We start from the raw sequence: 20,873 nt of genomic DNA, 5'->3' as shown, positions 1-20,873 counted from the left end.
ATTTTTTCCCCCCAGGGTGCTGGGTAGTACACACGTGCCAGCAACAAGAGCAAATCCTGCCCTACCCTACCTGCACAATATGTTTCCAACTGGTCTTCAGTTCCCTCAGCCAGTAGGTGTGAGTGACAGCTCCTCAGTGTCTAGCCAGCTTCAGATACTGGAACAGAAGGGATCGACACCATGGCCCTCTGCCCAGAAGAGGCAGCAGGTTCAACTGGATGTACAAGCTAACATTCCTAGAACAATTATAGTTAAGATGGTATGACTATTGGAAGCTCATTCATTACTCAAGTTTATGGGTTCTAATCCTGGCTCTGTCACTTTCTAGCTGTGTGACCTTGGACAAATTACTTAACCTCTCTGTGCTTCAACTTTCTCATCTACGAGTTGAGGATAATCATAGTATTTATCTTATAGAGTTGTTATGAGGATTAAATGTGTTTATACGTAAATAATACTTCTTGGGAAATGATATAGGTGATAGTTATTATCTTTTTTAAAAATAATTATTTATTTGGGGGAGAGCTCAAGTGAGGGAGGGGCCCAAAGAGGGGAACAGAGGATCCAAAGCAGGCTCCGTGCTGACAGGCTGACAGCAGTGAGCCCGATGTGGGGCTTGAACTCATGAACTGCAAGATCATGACCTGAGCTGAAGTCAGACACTCAACCGACTGAGCCACCCAGGTACCCCCATTATCTTTATTAGGCCCTGTGAAGATACAAAGAACCCTAACATTTGATTCTTGTCTTGAGAAACTTACAGTCCATCAGGAATCCCTACTTTGAAAAAAATCCATGCTAAAAGGTAAGTCACGTGATCTGACTAACAAGTGCTGTAGACATTAGAGCCTAGAGTGAACTATAGTAGTCAGGGCCAACTTCCCGGAAGAATATTTGAGCTGGTGTTTAAAGGACAAAGGCACATTTGGATGGGAGAGGGATCATGTTTTAATTATGGTAGGGTAAAAACACATAACAAATGTCAGTGGCTTGACACAAAAAAATGTATTTCTTGCTCTTGTAAATGGGCAGTGGGATCAGTAGTGCGGTGGCGGTGGCACTCTGTTCCCAGCGGTCATTCAGGAACCCAGACTCCTTCCATATTGTGGCTTCACCATTCCTTAGGGCCTCAGAATCCACTGCTGGATGCTCTGCATGTTATCAGCAGAGGGAAGAGAGAGAGCACAGGGTGTCACGGGGCCTGGAAGTGGAGCGCATTACTTACCTTCGTTCTGTGGCCACCCCTGTGGACAAGGTTGGAAAGAGTATCCCAGATATGGGACCAGAGGGAAGAGAAACTAGTCTTTATACACACACAGTATTCCAGCCAGGGTTAAGAACTCTATCCTAACGCTTCTCTTCTCAGAAATGAAACTCTTCACAATGCCCCGCTCCCCCTCAACCTCTTCCAAGAGATGGACAAGGTATCATTACTATCATCACAATCTGCATCATCAACATCATTACCCAGGTCCCTTGGTTTATTGCGTTGCCACATAATCAAGTTTTGCCTTCTCCTCCAATTACCTTAACCTCCCCAGGGCAATCAAATTAGTCATCAGGATGCCATTCACCCTGCGCATGGGGCAGAGGTCCCCAGAGGTTTGTGACCAGAGGCTCAGGTTTACGTACCAGGACCCAAGACTGAGATTTATCCCCCGGATTTCCTGCAGCTCTCCAGAAGGGAGAAAGTGACTCTTCTATTTTGTGCCCCTGCTTTGCCCCTTCTGCTGCTTGGAGAAACCTCTGGGTGGATTCCTCACAGGGGTTGTGATAATAAAGCACGATCAGGGATGAGTCATTTTCTTCTGGACTGAGCTGGCAGGTGCCCCCCTGGTTCATGGGGACTTTGGATCCAAGTTCTGCCCAGTCCAGCAATGTCTATCTCATGGTCTCTGACCCAGGGAGGATGAAATACTTGGGCTTGCCAAAAAATAGTCATTTCCTTGGCATGTCCTCCGGGGGCAGCAGTCCGATAGCCCCTTCTCTGCAGCCTCCATATCTTATTCTGAGCATATCTTTCTGCCATTCCAGGAGGCCAAGTGCGGGGTCACCCCTTCCAAGAGGACATCCCCTTCTGGCCCTTGATGTTCTCCTCTTTCAGTCTCAACTGCACCTGGACCTATGAGCTATACTTTGGTTCTCAGCTGGGAATGGTTTTGTCCCCCAGGAGTCGTCTGGCAATATTTGGACACATTTTGATAGCACAGGGTGGGGGGTCCAGGGTTCCTGCTAAACATCTCACGGTGCATAGGACAGCTGTTCCCAACCTGCCAACAAAGAATGTCAATAGTGCCAAGATTGAGAAACCCTGAACTGCACAGATAAAGTGAGTCATGTGGTATACACTTCTGTACTGTGCATAATTGTGTTTCCAGGGAGGCATTTAAGCCCCACACATTCCCAGATATTCCTTGCCCTTGAACCTCAGAGACCACAGAAATGAGAGTCTCTTCTGATCCTGGGCCAGGGCAAGCAAGTTGAAGAAGCACCCCTCCTGAAAATTTCTAAAAAGAATATGTCTCCTCCATCCCTGGGGGTTGGGGGAGGAGGGAGTCCAGGTTTGTTTGAGGGTTGATGTACAATGAGCACTGGTCTTGGAGTCAGGCAGATCTCGATTCAAATCTTGCCCGTGACACGTCTAGCTGTGTGATGTACACAAGTTTCTTAACCTCTTTGGTTTTAACTTCCCGACTATGAAACAAGGATAGGCATCCTAACTTGTAGGGTTGTGATGAGGCTATGTGATGGCACCTGTATAGAGCCCAGCACCTAGGAAGCACTCCATAAGTGCTAGTTCCCTGAGACTGAGAATTCTAAAACATTCTAAAGAGCAACTCAGCCACAGAGACCTATGCGGCCAGCTGTGTTATTTTATAGAGTTAATGGGTAACTTGGCTGCTGTAGGCTAGAGGGGAAGATCAGGGCCACCAGGAAACAAGCAACTTCAGGTCACTCCAGGATGTGCTGGTAGAGGTACAGTGAAATGCTCCTTATACTCTGTTTCAGTTGCTATGGCAATATTACAACGGGCTTGATCATTGGACAGAAACACAATGACGCATAAGTTGTCCTACGGAGGCATTTGGGCTCAGCTCAAAAACGTATTTTTAGAAATTCACAAAATATCTGTGTCTTGGGGAGAATTGTGGCAGTCACATTAGGCTGCCTAAGAGCCAAGTCTGGTCACAGGTGTGACAAACAGGAAGAGCCTGCCCCGACTGCCATCAGCCCCTCTTTCTGATTTCCTGGGCTTGGGGTACCTCAGCAGTGGAAACTGTGAGCCCCGCCAGCTCACACAGCAGCCAGGCCAGGTCCCTGCAGTGACATGCACACCATTTTGCTGGGTGTTCATGCCCCTTGTTTCAATAAGTTCCCTTCTTTAGCCTTCCTGTAGCGCCATCATGCAAACAGGGCTGTGAGCACAGATTCGTTCATTGCAGTGTTGTGGGTAATAGCAAAGCATTGGGTGCCTGCCGATGTCCATCCAGGGAGGATGATTACACAAATGATGGGACATTTATAGGAGGGACTTGAATGCTGTCCTTAAAGACAGGTGATTAAAGTTTGGTACAGCGTAGGAAAATGCTTATGATATCAATGTCAAATGTGAAAAACAAAGTGGGAAAGAAGTTTGTAGGTAACCAAAAGGTGTTTCTGTCAAATTCTGTTTAACACAGACTCTGGCTAGAGATATAAATTGCTTTCTTCGGCACAAATATTCTGTTCTGCTTTTTTCTTTCATGAGGGCAGAGGAAGAGGGCCATAGAGGACCCAGCCTGGTGCAGGGGGTCCCAGAGCAAGGAACTCACCATTTCTGGGAGCTGTAGCTCACCAATCCTGCGGGAGTGAAATGGTGTCTAACCCAGAGAGGCTACGTGCCATGTGAGCCCCCACCCCACCCCCAAACCAAGTGTTGGCCCAGAAACTGGCTGAGACTTTAAGGGGGCAAGAGGCTAGCTGGTGCCAAGGTAGGACTCACAGGGAGTGGGTGGGGGGCGGCTGAAAGTCTCAGAGCACACGATTCCTCCAAATGGCCCCTTGGTTGGTCATCCCCCAGCTTGTTCCCTACCTCTGGCATGGGCTACCTGGTTGTAAGAAAGAAACTCCTTCAAGCTGTTTCAGCAGCAGGAGCGTTCAGCAGAGGAGAGCTGGGACTGCAAGGGGTCCCTGCAGGAAGCCCGGGAAGCCCTCGGGCAGTGGTGACCTCCGTCTGGGACCATCTCTGCAACCAGTCTACTTTACCCTTCTCTCTCCACCAACACTTGGTTCCTGTCTCCAAAAGAGGCCGAGGTCAGGGTTGCCACCTGCCGGGGCTCAGCTCTATCTGAAAGGTGAGAGGGGCTTCCCACACTTCGGCCTGCAGTTCCCAAGTGCCTCCCAAACCCTGGGCCTGGGAAGGAGCCTGCCTGGCTCTAGTGGGACCAACTGTGAGCACCATCCCAAGGTCTCTCTTCACCCAAGAGAAGGGCTGCAGCTGAATAGTCCCTCCTGTGGACTCCCCTTCCACCTGCCTTCAAAGCCCCCACACTCACACTTTCAGGGATTGCCTCCCCCTACAGCATGGCCTCTCCCAGTGCACACCGCTTGAAAGGTCTGTATTAGCCTCACTGCAGAACCCCCCCTTCCCTTGAGCCCCAGCTCAAGCCAGCTGCCCCTGCTTCCGGGGACCCCACTGAAAACCTAGTTGTGCTAATGGCCTTTAGCTCCGTTATAGGCTTCCTAGCCTCTCCTGTGTGTGTGCCCCAATTAGGACACGGGATGTTTGGGAGCAGAGGTCCTGCATGGGTGTCTTTGGAGTCCCTGTGATGCCCAGGAATATGCTGAACTCCCTTGATTGATCAGCTGATTGTCACCATGGGGTTGGCTGGTGGCCAGCAACAGGTGCATGGAGTGCGGGCTCTGATGACCTGCGGGGAGTCTTCGCTGAAGAGGCCAGGGTTAAAGATCAGGCTGCTGTGAGGCTCTGCTGGCTGGGGCTGCCATGTGGGAGGGGATGGGGCCCAGGACAAAGTCCTGTAATAAATTACGTGGAGCCAGACTGCTGGGCCATTTCCTCTTGGGTCCCTTCTGCGTCTTCCTCCTCTCCCTTACTTTCTGACACGCCCAGAGCCCTGGCACTGCCTCGTTTCCCTGCTCTTTTGGAGTGCCCAGGGTGGAGGGGAAGGGAGTCAGCGAGACCCCTGTCCTGAGAAGGTAGGGGAATTCGGGGGCTTCTCTGCCAGCTGGCTGCACCGGTGGGGGGGCTGGGAGGTCTATGTTCTGCCAGCTGGGAAGATGGGAGGAGGGAGTCACCCCTCGGGAGGAGGGTTGTGGGGGGGTGGGGGACTGGGGGGGCTGTGTTCTGCCAGCTGGGAGGATGGGAGGAGGGAGTCACCACTCGGGAGGAGGGTCGCGGGGGCAGGTAGGAGGTGGGCTGGGAGGCACGACTTGGCGAAGCCCGGCAGGGTGTACTTGGAAACAAGGTGGGAAAGGCCTGAGAAGTAGAGAGCCAGAGATTCCTTTCAGGAGCCTAGAAACCAGGAACACCAGCCCAGAGATTTGTTCCATCAGGATGCAGGGCCGGCCTGGGGGCCGAGGAGGAGGAGGAGGAGCAGGAGAAGGAGGAGGAGGAGGGAAGCCGACTGGCACTCTTCTGTAAGAAGGTGGACTCACTGGCAGGGGGGATGGCGGGGGCAGGAGGCGGCCAGCCGGCTACCCTAGCCGGCAGCCTTCTCATAGCAGGAGGACTCACCGAGGAGGAACCATAGGGCGTAAGGGACTGCCTGGGCACCGATCATCTGGCACCTGACAGACGTCAGCTGTGCCACATGTGCCATCGCACTGCGCCTTCACAGCACACTGGTGTTATTGCCTCCATTTTATGGACAAGGAGACTGAGGACCATGGAATGGGGCACAGAGTCGAGACTGGACTCCAGGGCCCAGGCTCCTGTGACTCACCTGTGTATCATCTTGGACAATTGCAGGCAGTTGTGTCAATCATCTCTGAAAGGCTTGGGCCCCTGGGGAGAGGCAGGACCCTGCCAGCCTGGCCCCAAAGCCTCCTGGGTGGGAGTGTTGGGTTGTTGGGGCCCCAGGGGGCTGGGGGAGGGTTTTTTTCTCACTTGAGCTGCCAGCGTGCTGGGCATCCATCCCTATTTCACAGATGAGAAAATCTGAGATGCAGAGTAGGAGGGTCTGGCAATCAGAGGAGTGGGGCCCCATCCTAAATCTTCTAAGTTGGGTATGTTTGTTCCCCACAGCCAGGCCTCCCCCTGAGTCCACACTCTGTAACTCTGGACTTGAATTTTGTTCTAACCCATAAAACCCCAAAACTCCATTGCAGATTTTAGTTCAAAGAAAGCCAAAACTCTGCACGGGGCTGGCTCTCTGGGCCTGCAGCACGTGGCCCCAGGAAATTGTTTTGAACGACTCAGCTCAATAGCACTTCCTGCAGGAAGCCTTCCCCACCGCCCAGGACCTGCCGGGCACCCTGCTGACTGGCCCTCAGGTGCCTCTTCCCAGAGGACCCGTGTCCGTGTCTGGCTTGGGTCCTGGGGTATTCTCACTCAGGCACGGGGCGAGGCACAGCTCTGTGGGGAAGTGACGTGGCACGATGAACACTCCCAGTTACCCAGTTGCATCTGTGTCACAGCACGCTTTTCACATCTTGCACCACATCTCTTGATTCCATGGTGTCACTCAGTCCACATGACATGCTGCGGTGAGGAAGAGCAGGAATTGCAAGTTTTTCGCAAAAGAGGGCGTTGAGATGAAGGAGGATAACATTCTTTGCCTTGGACCACTGAATATGAGTACCCGGAGGTGCACAGCCTGGATCTCCTCGGGGATCTGTCCCCTGCCCCCACCCAGGGCGTGGCAGAGGACAGGCACTGGGGAAGATACATTGAAGGAATGCAGTAGCTAGTAGCAAGCAAAGCTAGGAACGAAGTCTAGTTTTCTATCCAATGCCACTTGGGACTCCCTTGCCTACCTCCTCAATCAAACAGCGTGCACTGTGTTCCTTCACTGCTGGGCTGGTGAGGTGAGACTGTGTGAAGGAAAAGTGACCCCACCAGGCATAGACCACACAGGCATCAAGAAGTCAGAGGAGGAGATGGCTGGGGCTGAGTCCAGGGTGGGAAGGGGAAAGAGTGACAGAGAAGGAGGCGAAGGGACACAGATGGGCTGTGTAGGAGAGGATGGCTTGATGTCAGTGCTGGAGAACTGGGATGTTCCAGGCCAAAGAAGTGACATCACAAAGATCTGGTCTGGGCACAGCCAGTTCCTGCCAGGAGCTGAGTGTAGGAGGAGGGAAGCAGTAAATGCTCCTTCCATGATGACAGACTGCGCTGTCCAACACAGTAGCCACAAGCCACATGTGGCTACTGAGCACCTGAAGTGTGGTTGGCATGACTGAGGAATTGAATTTCTAATTTCAACTACAATGAATTTACATGTACACAGTCACATGTGGCTAGTGGCTACCATATTGGACAGTGTAGTCCTAGAGAGTGCAGCGTATCAGACCAAGGGGAGAGGTGAAGTAAAATAAACAAGGACTTCACAGCCAGACGAGCAGGGGTTCAAATCCTGACTCAGCCACCTACTAAGTGTGGGACCTGAAGCCCCAGTGTCTTCATCTGTCAAATGGAACCATGTCAGTTACCATGTAGCATTGTTGTGTAGGTCGAATTAATGAATTACTGTTGGAAAACTCTTAGCAGCATGCCTGAGTACAGTCTGAGCCCCTACTCTGTTCTGTGGGGAGGGACAGAGTGCAGAGGGCAGGCAAAGGAACCACAGCACAGTGGAACAGTGTATGTTAGTCTGTAAATCTCTCAGTGAACACCTGCCCTATTCAAAAAGTAAACAAAAGAGAGTCACTTGAGGCAGCTTACAGAGATACCTAGAATGCAACAAAATCAAAAATAAAATAAAGGAGAAAACAAGAGGAAGAATAATTAAGGTAGGAAAGCACAATTCAACTCTCTTAGAGGAAGGCTAGTAAATGAAGTTCCAGTATATTTGCTAGACATAGCCACCACATTCATTGTGAGAGTCCTGGTGGGCAATGCAAAAACGAAAATGTAAGCAGTGCCGAGTTTAAACATGCCCTTGTTAAGAACAAGCTAGTCTCTGAAAAGAAGCCCGGCTTTCCTGATGGGATGTCATGAAGTGGATACCAAGCAAGGGAATACCATTGGCAAAAATAGTAAATTCAGGAGGGCTTCTCAAGGGCCCTCTCTTCCGAGGTCTCTCTGGGCAGGCTGGCACTCTGCCACAGCAAAGCTCTGATAAGGTCTTCTCTGGGCAAGTGAAAACCATGAGTTTCAACATAGGCCAGGGTCTTCTGGAGCCAGAGAAGGTAGACATTAGCTAGAATGGCTGAGAACAGAGTCAGGGAGGCTGCAAGGAAACACTTAAGCCAGGTCTGAAGGAGTGGGCCAGAGATGAGGCCATAGAGGCCGACACTTGACCTGTACCTGCAGGGAGCCCTAGAGGCTTGTGTGTCAGGTGTGCAGGGAGGAGGGATAAACCTAGTGTAAGGCCCTGGGAGGGTCTAGGAGCCAGGTTCTGAGAAAGCAAGGTCTCTCAGCTGGACATGAGCACACACAGCAAGGTTTTTGGCCGTAGGGGTGGCCAGGCCCTGTGCCCACTAGGGCAGGATGGGATGGAGGCCTATAGCTTCACACCCTCAACTCTGGCCTTATCTGGGCAAAAGAGAAGGGATCCCTGGTGAGGACCCAGGAGCATCATGTCTCTGGGCCGGGGGTACCTCTTGGGGACATATACCTCCTGAACTGCCAGTCACATGGTATTCACAGGAACGCCATCCCACTGATATCACCCCACACGCCAGACAATCCTGTGTGGTGGGACTCCCTTTCAATGGAGGGTGTGTCCCTCTGGGCCCTGGGCTTTGGAGAGGGGCTGAGCCATCCTGGCTGCATCAGGGCACACTTAGAGGCTCAGAGTCGGGGTTGACAGGCCCTGTCCCAGTGTGCACTGCCAAAGCAGCACTACTTTGAGCTCCCGCCTCAATGGTGCTGCTATCAGCCCCTCCCGGCCCTCCCCATCACCGAGCTTGGTGGCTGATCGAGAAGGGAATAGGATTTCAGGCAGCCAGACAATGCCATAGACAGCAACGCAAAGAATAAAAGCAAAATAAATAATAAAAATATATGGATATAGAAACGCCAAACATAACAGAAAGGAGCAAAATGTGAAGGAAAATTCTTCCCCCACCTTCCTCCCTCTATCCCCCATGCCAATCCTCAGTTCCAGAAGAAACCACTGGTAACAGTATAATTACCTCTAAAAAGGATGTATCTCCATCTTTAGATATATGCATCTTCCATATGTTTAAACAAAAATAGCATGATACTATAAAAGATAGCTCATTTTTATTTCATACTCAAATATCAACACACATACTAGATCAAACCATCTGAAACTACCAATATTTGATTGTCTTGAGTGTCTGCAGTGGGATGGTCTAGTCAGAGTCCCTGTCACCTGCTGGACTGTGCTGCCTTCCACTGAGTGGTGGCCTCTTTCACCTACGCCAGCCCATTTTTGTTCCCGTTTGGAGTGACAGATTCCACATCAGACACCCTTGGCTCTGGAGGAGTTGGCTGGTTGCACAGGGTAACTTCCAAGCCTCTCAATCCCTCACCCAGATCCAGACACCCTTTCTGCATCCCTTCATTGCCAGCCCTCCAGGGTAGCGTCCCCACTCTGGACTAGCTTCCCATAGACCAGAGAGTCCGTGTGTGTTTTGCTTCTCAGACCACAGTCTCCTGTTCGGTGCCCCATATACCACATGGCACACAGCCCCTCCTAGTCCCAGGAACATTTTGAGTCTCTCCCCAACTCCACCTCCCCACTCACCTTTCAGCATTTCTTTACCTCTTCTCCCATACTCCACTTCAGTGATACTCAGAAGCCCATGATAGTGGTGTGGCTTTAGACATCCTACAGCTCTGAGGAGGGCTTTGGTAACCAGCAGCTCACCCTTCTCCTCTCAGGTGATGGTCAGCCCCATTCTGGTGCCTTAGGTTCAGTACACCCTGGGGCCAGTGCAGGACACTGACCCTGGTGGGCTCAGCAGCACACTGACCTACTTCAGGGCTGGGCAAGGGGCCTGAGCTAAGAAGAAAGTATCTCACTAACAAGAAGTAGGAACTTGCAAATACTCTGAGGGCTTTCCCTCAGGGGCAACACCATACTTACTTTCCTGGGATGGGGGGGGGCATGGCTGCTCCCATCTTCCTGGTGGCCATCCATCCATCTACCCACCCACCCACTCATTTATCCATCCATACATTCAGCAAGCATATTGTGAGCCCCTACTGGAATGAGTAGGGCATAGTTCTGTTCTTAAGATTCTTGCAAGTGTGGGAGAGACACACAGTGACACATAAAAACAACAATAAGAGCTGAGGTAGAAAATTATAGCTGCAGCATATGAGGGTGTGTGTATCTGTGTTTGGGTACATACAGGCATGCACATGTGTTCCTTCCAAACTCCTATCAGATGAAGTACACAGACACCAAAGTGAGAGAGAATGCGGGGGGGGGGGGGGGCTCCTGGAACTGCATGAAATTTGGTGTGGCCTGTGGGAGGAGAGGTGAGATACAAGGCTGAAATCTAGACAGGTCATGATCCCGAAGGACCTGAATGCCATAAGGATATGACACACATGCTCCTGGCTATGGAGAGGTATGATATGGTCAGTTTTTTTGTATCTTTTAAAGATCACTTGGTTGGTAGAATGGAGAATAATTTTTGAAGAGGCCAGGAAGCAAGTCTACCTGGGAGGCTTCCTGTCTCTCAAGTGAAGGATGACAGGGGACTAAGAGATGGGCAGGAGGCGACACAGACTGTAGTTTTTCCTTTCTTTCAGTGTCTTTTATCTGGCTTTGGTATTAGGGTAATGCTGGCTCAGAATTAGGAAGTGTTAGGAAGTGTTTTCTGTGCTTCTGTTTCCTGGGAGATGTTGTAGAGAATTGGTACCATTTCTTCCTTAGATGTTTAGTGGAATTCATTGGTGAAACCATCTAGGCCTGATGCTTCTTTTTTGACAGGTTGTTAATTATTGATTCAATTTCTTTCATAGATATAGGCCTATTCAGATTGTCTATTTCTGCTTGTGTGAGTTTTTGACAGTTCTGTCTTTCAGGGAATTGGTCTATTTTATCTAAATTTACCAAATTTGTAGATATCTAGTTGTTTATAATATTCCTTTTTTATCCTTTTAGTGTCAAGGGGATCAGGTCAACTATCCTCCAGATGTCCCTCTTTCATTTCTGATATTATAAATTTGTGTCTTCTCTCTTTTCTTCTTGGTTAGCTTGGCTAGAGGTTTATCAGTTTTATTGGTGTTTTCAAAGAACAAGATTTTGGTTTCATTGATTTTCCCTATTGATTTCCTATTCTCAAATTTGGGATTTCTGCTCTAATTTTTATTGTTTCTTTTTTTTTCTTCTTGCTTTAGGATTATATTGCTCTTTTTTATCTAGTTTCCTAGGGTGGAAACTCAGATTATTAGTTTTAGATCTTTCTTCTTTTTAATTTTTTTAAAGGTTTTGTTTTTAAGTAATCTCTACCCCCAATATGGGGCTTGAACTCACAACCCCGAGATCAAGAATCACATGCTCCACTGACTGAGCCAGTCAGGCACCCCTTAGAACTTTCTTATTTTTAAAAAATTTTTTTAAAAATGCTTTAATTTATTTTTGAGACAGAGAGAGACAGAGCATGAACAGGGGAGGGGCAGAGAGAGAAGGAGACACAGAATCTGAAGCAGGCTCCAGGCTCTGAGCTGTCAGCACAGAGCCCGACGCGGGGCTCGAACTCACGGACTGTGAGATCATGACCTGAGCTGAAGTCGGACGCTTAACCAACTGAGCCACCCAAGCACCCACCTTCTTTTTAAATATAGTCTTTCAATGTTATATATTTCCCTCTAAGCATAGCTTTCACTACATCCCACAAATTTTGATAAGTTGTATTTTCATTTTCATTTAGTTGAAAACATTTAAAATATTTCTTAGACTTCTTTGATTCATGTGTTAATTATAAGTGTGTTTCTTAATCTCCAAGTATTTGGGGATTTTTCTATTTTGATTTAATTTAATTCCATCATGGTCTGAGAGCAGACATTGTATGATTTCTATTCTTTTAAATTTGTTCAGGTATGTTAATGGCTCAGAATATGGTCTATCTTGGTGAATGTTCCACATGAACTTGAAAAACATGTATATTCTGCTGTTGTTGGCTGAAGTATTCTACCAATGTCAGTTTCATTCAATTGATTGATGATGCTGTTGAATTTGATGATGTCCTTACTGATTTTCTGCCTGCCAGATGTGTCAGTTGTTGATAGAGGAGTATTAAAGACTCCAACTATAATAGTGGACTCATCTTTTTCTCCTTGTAGTTCTACCTATTTTTGCCTCATGTATTTTGATGCCCTGCTTTTAGGTACATACATGTTAAGTAATGTCATGTCTTCTTTGAGAATTGGCCCTCCTGGGCCAATTTATTGTTGTTTCTTTGTTTGTTTGTTTGTTTATTCATCTATTTTTGAGAGAGAGAGAGAAAGTGCACAAATGAGCTAGGGGCTGAGACAGAGAGAGGAAGAGAGAGAAGTGGCTCTTCCAAAGTGGGGCTCACGCTCACCCAAAATGGGGATTGTGTTCATGAACTGTGAGATCATGACCTGAGCCAAAGTCAAATACTTAACTGACTGAGCTCCAGGCACCTCTGTTGTTTATAATTATGTAATGCCCTATTTATTCCTCATAATTCTCCTTGCCCTGGAGTCTGCTCTGTCTGAAATAACCAAAGCTACTCCAGCTTTCTTTTGATTAGTGTTAGCATGGTATATCTTTCTTTATCTCTTTATTTTTAATCTGTCTTTATTTTTAAAGTGGGTTTCTTGTAGACAACATATAGCTGGGAACCTCAAGTTTTAATAGATGAAATCTTCAAATGAAAGCGATCATTTAAAGATGGGGATAATAGGATGACTCAAACGTTTAAAAAATTTTTTTTTATGTTTATTTATTTTAGAGAGAGAGAGACAGAGCACGAGCTGGGTCAGGGCAGAGAGAGAAGGAGACAGAATCTAAAACAGGCTCCAGGCTCTGAGCTGTCAGCATAGAGCCCAACGTGGGGCTCAAACCCACAAACCATGAGATCATGACCTGAGCCGAAGTCGAACACTCAACTGACTGAGCCACCCAGGCACCCCATGATTCAAACGTTTTATTCACAATTGCTAATAGCATTCACTGGGATAAAGAATGCATGGAAAAGAGCAGATGTGGAAACAGAGGAGATGAGTTGCTGTGGTCATGCTGAGTTTAATGTGTCCATAACCTATCTGCTGGACATATCCAGAAAATGGGGCTTTGGTAGACCTGGAGTTCAGGAGAAAGGTGGGGATTGGAGACATTGATTTTGGACTTGGAAGTGTTTAATCCTGGCAGTGACCCTGGAAGAGGGTGGGAATGCACAAGGGGGATGTGCAAGCTGAAAGAGAATAGAATGGGGGTCACCAGATCAGGGAGAATTCTTTGGTTTCAATGACTTAGCTCAAATAATCAAAGTACAAAAAGTCAGAGACAGAATTTCTGTCCTTTGTCTCCTTCCAACTCCCAACTTTACTCTCCCAAGCCAGCTGTTTTCGGGACATTAGGACAGTAACCTCTGGCAATTTTGGAATCACACTTCAAATCTTCTTGGCTGGAAAGAAAACCAACCCCCAGTTCCAATTAGAACATCTCAGGGAAAGCCTGTGGTTGGCCCTTGCTTGAGTCATAGTCTGGTTCTGGGTACCATGATTTATGTCATTGACAGTCCTTATCCGGAACACAGTTTGGACAAAGGAAGGAGAATTTCCCTGAAAAGAACAGAGGAAGGCACTTCAAGCAGACCAAAATAATCAGCATCTCCCTCAGACAGGAAGAGGTCAAAGTGAAGGGAAAGGCCCTAGGAGGAGATTGGGGGCCATATTCTTATGGCATTCAGGTCCTTCAGGATCATGACCTGCCTGGATTTCAGCCTTGTATCTCACCTTTCCTCCCACAGGGTACAGCAAATTTCATGCAGTTCCAGAGGTTGATTTACCCTTTGGTGTCTGTGTACTTCATCTGATATGAGTTTGGAAGGAACACATGTGCATGCCTATACCCCTGGAAGGCAGCCAGGAGCTGGGGGCAGGTTTGAAAGGAGGTAGACCAGGGTTGGATTCCCAGCTGTGCTGCTAACTTACTGGGTCACCTGCCCTTTGTGGGATCCCATTTAACAAATGGGGGAACACCTGTGTTTTGGGGTGCTATGAGATTTATATAAAGTATGTCATGTGTCTTTAGCTATGCTGCCTTGCTTACCTCAGCACTCCCTATAGTGTGTGGTGGTGAATGGCTTTCACAGGTGTCCCAAGCAGATAAAATTTGTGCTTCTGGATGACGGGGACTGTGTCTTAAGTACGTTCGGAACCACCCAGACTCCCCATGTCGAACCCAGTACTGAGTGCAAAACAGATGTTCAATAAGGATGAGATAGGATAGAAGAAACTGAGAAAGCATCTTCTCACACTTGGGTGGGATGGTGACTTATTCGTCCATTTATTCGAGAATCATTTCTTGAGCGGGGCCCCATGCAGGGCATTCGAGGATGTGCTGAGGTGCACACGTGGCCCCTGCCCTCCAGGGGCTCCAAGGCAGGGCCATGAGGACTGATGATCTGCTTTTTCTCTGCTCACAGGTCGGGGGAGTTGCCACCCAAGATGTCGGCCTTCAGGCTGGTAAGAATTGCATCTATTGCATCCAGGGATTATCTGGGAATTACAATCAGCGAGAGGCAAGGAGAGCCCCCAAGGAAAACGTCAGAGACAAGGGAGTAGGAAGAACAAGACAGATTATATTACCTAAAGAAAATGAGTCTGGCCAACCTCTGGGCCTGAGCAGGTGGCCACACTTGGCGCAGTAATCCCTTACTTCTATTTAAGGCTTAAATGCCTTGACAAGGGGATTTCTCTTTTGTTGTCTCATTGCAACAGTTGCAAGGAGCTCACTCAGAGTGGATGGGAATCAAATACTGGGTCCAATCTCAACTTTGGGCTCTTCGCCATCTTCCCTCAGCTTAATAAACATTTAAGCGCCTGCTGTGTCCCAGTGGCCAAGAGATGGCTCCATGTGGAAAGGAAGCAAATGCTGAGACACTGCCCTGCCCTGGAGTGGGGGGTGGGGGGCAAAGGCCTCCAGGCAGCTGGGGTGGTGCAAGCATGATGAGAGAAGGTTGAAGGCTGGAGGAGCCCAGAGGAGAGTCACAAACCAGCTTGGGCATTCTTCCCTGCCCTCCACTCCACCCCACCCCTGAATTCCAACCCAAACCCAGGAAGGCTGGATAGAGAGAAGTCCTTTTTGATAAGAAAATGCCCCAGATATTCTTTTTCTGCATGCAAAGCCACACAGTGGCCATTGTCTCCTCCTGGCTGCTGGATCCACACTGCTGAGAGGGGACAGCATCACCCCGCAACCAAGGGCTCCTGCAACCAAGCCCTCCAACTATCTGAGTCACAGAAGGGTGGCTAGGGTTGTCTTTTCCAGAATAGAGACAGGCTGTTCTAGGCTGGAAAGAGAACACACGTGGTTTCAAAATTCAGGCTGCAGGGGCTTTTGGTATCTAAATCACTTTAGAACTTGGCACCATTTTGGAGCATGAGGAGCATGAGTTGTAAGGCAAAGCCAGGTTTATTTCACAAAGGAATATACCCATGGGATGCATTAGTCCCGGGGGGCCCACTGGGAACATGACTAACTTCAAGCAGAGTTTAAAAAGCTACCTTTTGGGGGCATATTATGCTCAACTGCAATGGTACACCTGCTCTGTCTTCTAAGATTGCAAGTTCCTTGGGAAGACAGTGATGGCCTGATTCACCAATGGTCCCTTTAATGGGTCCTAGTGACTCCTGAATAAAGGGAAGAACCACACTGTGCTTATTCCTGACATACCATCCAGTGGTTCTACTCCATGCCCGGCACCACTCAGGCTCCTGACCCACATTATATTCCATCTTCACAACAGCCCTGGGAAGCTGCCCCATTCAATAGGTGAGGAAACTGATGTCAGTGAGGTTAAGTGACTTGCCCAAGGCCATCTCACTCATGGAAGGTAGAGAAGGAATGAGAACCCAGTCTGTCTGACTCCAAAGGGGCTAACCATTAGGCCGCTCTGCAAAACTGTGCCACAGCAAAATGCCATAACACATACCACAGACTGAGCAGCTTGAACAACAGAAATTTATTCTCTCACAGTTTTGGAGACTAGAAGTCCAATATCAAGGTGTCAGCAGGGTTTGTGTCTGGTGACACCTCTCTTTCTGGCTTGCAGATAGCCACCTTCTCACATGGCTTTCCTTCTTGTCACACAGAGAGAGAGAGTTCTCTGGTGTCTCTTCCTCTTATAAGGACACCAATCCCACCAGGTTAGGGCTCTACCTCTTTGACCTCTTTAACCTTAATTACTTTTTTTTTTAAATTCTTTAATGTTTATTTTATTTTTGAGATAGAGACAGAGCATGAGTGAGGGAGGGGCAGAGAGAGAGGGAGACACAGAATCCAAAGCAGGCTTCAGGCTCTGAGCTGTCAGAACAGAGCCTCATGCGGGGCTTGAACTCGTCAACTGCAAGATCATGACCTGAGCTGAAGTTGAACGCTCAACCGACTGAGCCACCTAGGAGACCCCCTTAATTACTTAAAAAAAAGATGTTTATTTATTTTTGAGAGAGAGAGAGAGAGAGAACACGTGCACGAGCAGGGGAAGGGCAGCTCTGCACTAACAGCAGAGGGCCCAACAAGAGGCTCAAACTCACAAGCTGTGAGATCATGACCCAAGCTGAAGTCGGATGCTTAACTGACTGAGCCACCCAGGTGCCCCAACCTTGATTACCATTTTAAAGGCTGTATCTCCAAATACAGTTACACTGGGGGATAGAGCTTTGACATATGAATTTAGTCTACAACGGGCTTTAATGTTTACTTTAACCTATATTGTTGAGAAAACTCAAACATGTTGAATAACTACATTATGGAAAAAAGTATCTTTTTGAAAACAATTAGCAGTGGACCCCGCCCCCCCCAGGCTAATAAAAATCTTTAAACAAATTTTTTAATGTTTATTTATTTTTGAGAGGCAGGTGGATCCAAAGCAGGCTCTGTGCTGACAGCAGAGTGCCTGATGACGGGCTTGAACTCGTGAACCATGAGATCACGACCTGAGCCAAAGTCAGATACTTAACCGACTGAGCCACCCAGGCACCCTGTAAACTCTTTTGATAAAATAGGACTCGAGAGAAATTTGATTTTTGCACTTCAGAAGTATACCCCAGGCTGGGAGTGAGGTGGGGGTTTCTCCAGCAGCAGCTGAGGGGTCCTTCCTCAAAGAATATGGCTAACTCATTGCTCTGCCAGTTGCTTGCTGTATGACCTTGGCCAGGCTTTCCATTCTCTAGACCTTAGTTTTACCACTAGTCAGATGAACATGGGGGCTGTCTGAGACTTCTCAGGACATCAGGGGCAGTGCCCTTTCTGACCCAGTGGTCCTGCCCAGGAGTGGGGAGACACAGCTACAGCTTGTGAGGTGCAAAGACCACACGCGAACTAGCCACCTGTTACCCTAGTCAGCTGATACCCACTCCTCCAGTCTTCCTCCAACCTCTTTCAACCTCCTTCTCCTGATTTCTCTGGCCACCTCTTAGAGACAGACCGGCATGGTTCAAATCCCAACACTACCACTTACATCTTCGTGGTTAAATAGGAATAACGATACCATTGTCACAGGATTACATAGGGTCATTGGAAGTCTCACATAATCCCAAACTTTGATAACAACATTAGGACCACTAGATGTTCTGAATGTGTACAGTGGGTGACAGTGGTCTAGACTAAGGAAACAGCACATGCAAAGGCCCAAAGGGATCCAGGTCATGGTGCATCTGGGAAAGTACTGGGAGCAGGTGGTAAGTGCCAGGGCTGAATCTGCTCTGTCCACTGTGGTGGTCATGAACCCCAGGTGCTACAAATATGTCTGCATTGAATCGGGATGTGCTGTAAGTCTAAAGCACATGCCAGATCCAAGGACTCAGTCCAAAGAATGTAAAATATCTCATTAACAATTTTTACATTTCTTACCTGTTTAAATGATAATATTTTGAATATTGGGTTAAATAACAACATTCTGGTGCAGCCACTCTGGAAAACAGTACAGAGTTTCCTTAAAAAGTCAAAAATAGAACTACTCTATGACCCAGCAATTGCACTACTAGGTATTTACCCAAAGGATACAAAAATATAGATTTGAGGGGATACATGCACCCTGGTGTTTATAGCAGCATTATCAAAAATAGCCAAACTATGGAAACAGCCCAAATGTCTACCCACCAAAGGATAAATAAAAAGTGGTGTATATATACAATGGAATATTAATCAGCCATCAAAAAGAATGAAATCTTTCCATTTGCAATGATGTGGATGGAGCTAGAGTGCATCATACTAAGTGAAGTAAGTCAGAGAAAAACAAATACCGTATGATTTCACTCACGTGGAATTTAAAACAGATGAACATAGGGGAAGGGAAAAAAAGAGAGAGAGAGAGGAAAGCAAACCTTAAGAGACTCAACCATAGAGAACAAATTGAGGGTTGATGGAGGGAAGTGGGTGGCAGGATGGGCTAGATAGGTGCTGGGCACTTGTGATGAGCGCCAGGTGTTGTATGTAAGTGATGAATCACTACATTCTATACCTGGAACCAATTTTACCATATATGTTAACTAACTTGAATTCAAATAAAAACTGAAAATAAAAAAATAACAGCATTCATAACATTAATTTCACCTGTTTTTCTTTACATTTTAAAGGTGGCCGCTAGAAAATTTTTCATTTTTTTTTTTTAGAACATTTTCAATTACACATGCGGTTTGAGCTGTATTTCTATTGGACAGTGCTGGCCTTGACCACACACTAAGGATTTACAAATTGTGCATTGTATACAGCCTCCCTTTCTGGCAGCTGAGGGGATAGGATGAGTACACTGGGCTGTATCACTTGCCCCACCCCTGAGCTGGACGGGATGGTGCTCACCAAGAACCCCATGAATTGGGGAGGGGTGAGTCCTCAAACAAAAGTTGAAGTCTTTTAAAGAAGGTGATTAGGCCTTGCGTTGCTCATGTATTGTTCAACCATTAGATTGTCCCTGATTTTGGCTTTGGGGATCCCATCACAAGGATGCACACACAAGATAGCTGACTTAAGGATGAACATGTAAATAGATCTTTCTCTTTGCCGTCATCACCAGCTTCTTCACCCCCCACCCTATGGGCAAGTGAGGAAACCGAGATCCTGGTGCTGGCACACATTCTGAGCCACCCCAAGGCCCTGGGCAGAGCACGGTTTTCAGTCACATTAATGAAACCCCATCTTCCTTCCAAATGAGGACTATGAATGTTTACATATCTGTGTGCAGAGGGGCTGGGAACTATTCAATGCAGAAGACTGGTTGGAATTATTTTGAAATTTAAAGCACCTCTCTTAGATCGGCCCAGTCTCCAGTGCACAAAGTCATAAACGTTTGTTTGTTGACAAATCAATCATACCTTATCTTCAACCATACTTCATCAGATAGGGAGGGGATACAATGCCCAGGCACTGTGAGACATTCCTGAGAAAAACAAGGTCTTTGGCACCAGCAGTAACCATGCCATCTGTCCCTGCAGAGGGGACAGGCTGCTGTGGGTCTACTGATGGGCCTGCACTGGAGCTTAGACCAGGCCTGCTGCTGGAGCTCCCTTGATGACTCATCTGAGTCTTCATCTATCTGACTATATGCAGGCATAGACCATCTCTAGGTCCACCTCTTCTACTTTGGGAAGAGAAAGACGTGGCAGGTGGGCACAAGGTATCAGGGCACAGTGCCGTTTCAGTGAGGAGGCCAAAAGAGGCCACCTTTCTTGGGAGACATTAGTATGAAGGACCAGGTCTCCAGGGAGTGGGTTGTTCATGGCTTCTGGCCTTTGCAGTAGTTTCTGTCTCATGCTGGGGCACTCCCACATTCTCTCCAGCAAGAGCTCTTCCCGCACCCAGCTGTCATGTATTTCCTATCACGCAGAGCAAGGAGGACTCCCAGGACTCCTCACATCTCCCTGCTTTCTTCAACTCCTCCTCCATTTCATGAGTCTCCATAGACACTCTTACTTTCTTCATGGCTGAGAGATGCTATTTCTCTTCTCCATTCTTTTCCTGATTCGGCAGCTCTTGCAGTCTTTTCCTGCTGATGGAGGTCATGAAGAAGCTCTATTTTCTGTGATGTGGCTTCTCATTTATTTCCTAGTAGAGCTTTGGCCAAATGGAGGGAACAAAAGTCATGTTCTTTGATTTCTTCTTCCAGCCCATGTGGGGCTCATGCCTCCGCAGTCTGGATTGGACATGGTGCCTCTCTTGTTCATCTCTGGTTAAGGTCAAGTTTGCTGTGAGATGCCCATCGTCTGCCTTTGACTTTCAATCTTGCTTTGATGATCTGCCAGCGGCTTCAGCTGCATGCTACAATTTCATCCTCTTTGGAAGAAAGCTTCTCCGGGATCTCTGAGGTGTCTGGTATGATCTGATTCGTTCACTGGGCCCAGTATGTTGTCAAACTGGTTTTCTGTATCCTGCAGCAACTGTTCCTTGCAGTTCTTTTTTTAAAAAAAATTTTTTTTAATGTTTATTTATTAGTTTTGAGACAGAGAGAGACAGAGCATGAACAGGGGAGGGTCAGAGAGAGGGAGACACAGAATCGTAAGCAGGCTCCAGGCTCTGAACTGTCAGCACAGAGCCTGACGT

The 20,873-nt window shown here is 47.8% G+C and overlaps 1 protein-coding gene across 1 annotated transcript in view; it reads left to right on the top strand.

Moving 5' to 3' along the window:
- The first annotated feature begins 5,047 nt into the window (after positions 1-5,047).
- Positions 5,048-20,873, top strand: part of MYO7B (myosin VIIB) — an 84,263-nt gene continuing 68,437 nt past the window's right edge. The window contains exons 1-2 of the mRNA XM_086718318.1: positions 5,048-5,196; positions 14,761-14,800. Coding sequence (XP_086574444.1) covers positions 14,783-14,800 — 18 coding nt within the window. The 5' untranslated portion in view covers positions 5,048-5,196; positions 14,761-14,782. The remainder of the gene's footprint in view (positions 5,197-14,760; positions 14,801-20,873) is intronic.

The sequence above is a fragment of the Puma concolor genome, chromosome C1 (assembly GCF_028749965.1).
Source record: "Puma concolor isolate L17-30 chromosome C1, mPumCon1.1.hap2, whole genome shotgun sequence".
Taxonomy (NCBI): Eukaryota; Metazoa; Chordata; class Mammalia; order Carnivora; family Felidae; genus Puma; species Puma concolor.
The sequence above is the reverse complement of the archived record's forward strand: the minus strand, read 5'-3'. Positions and strand labels throughout refer to the sequence as shown.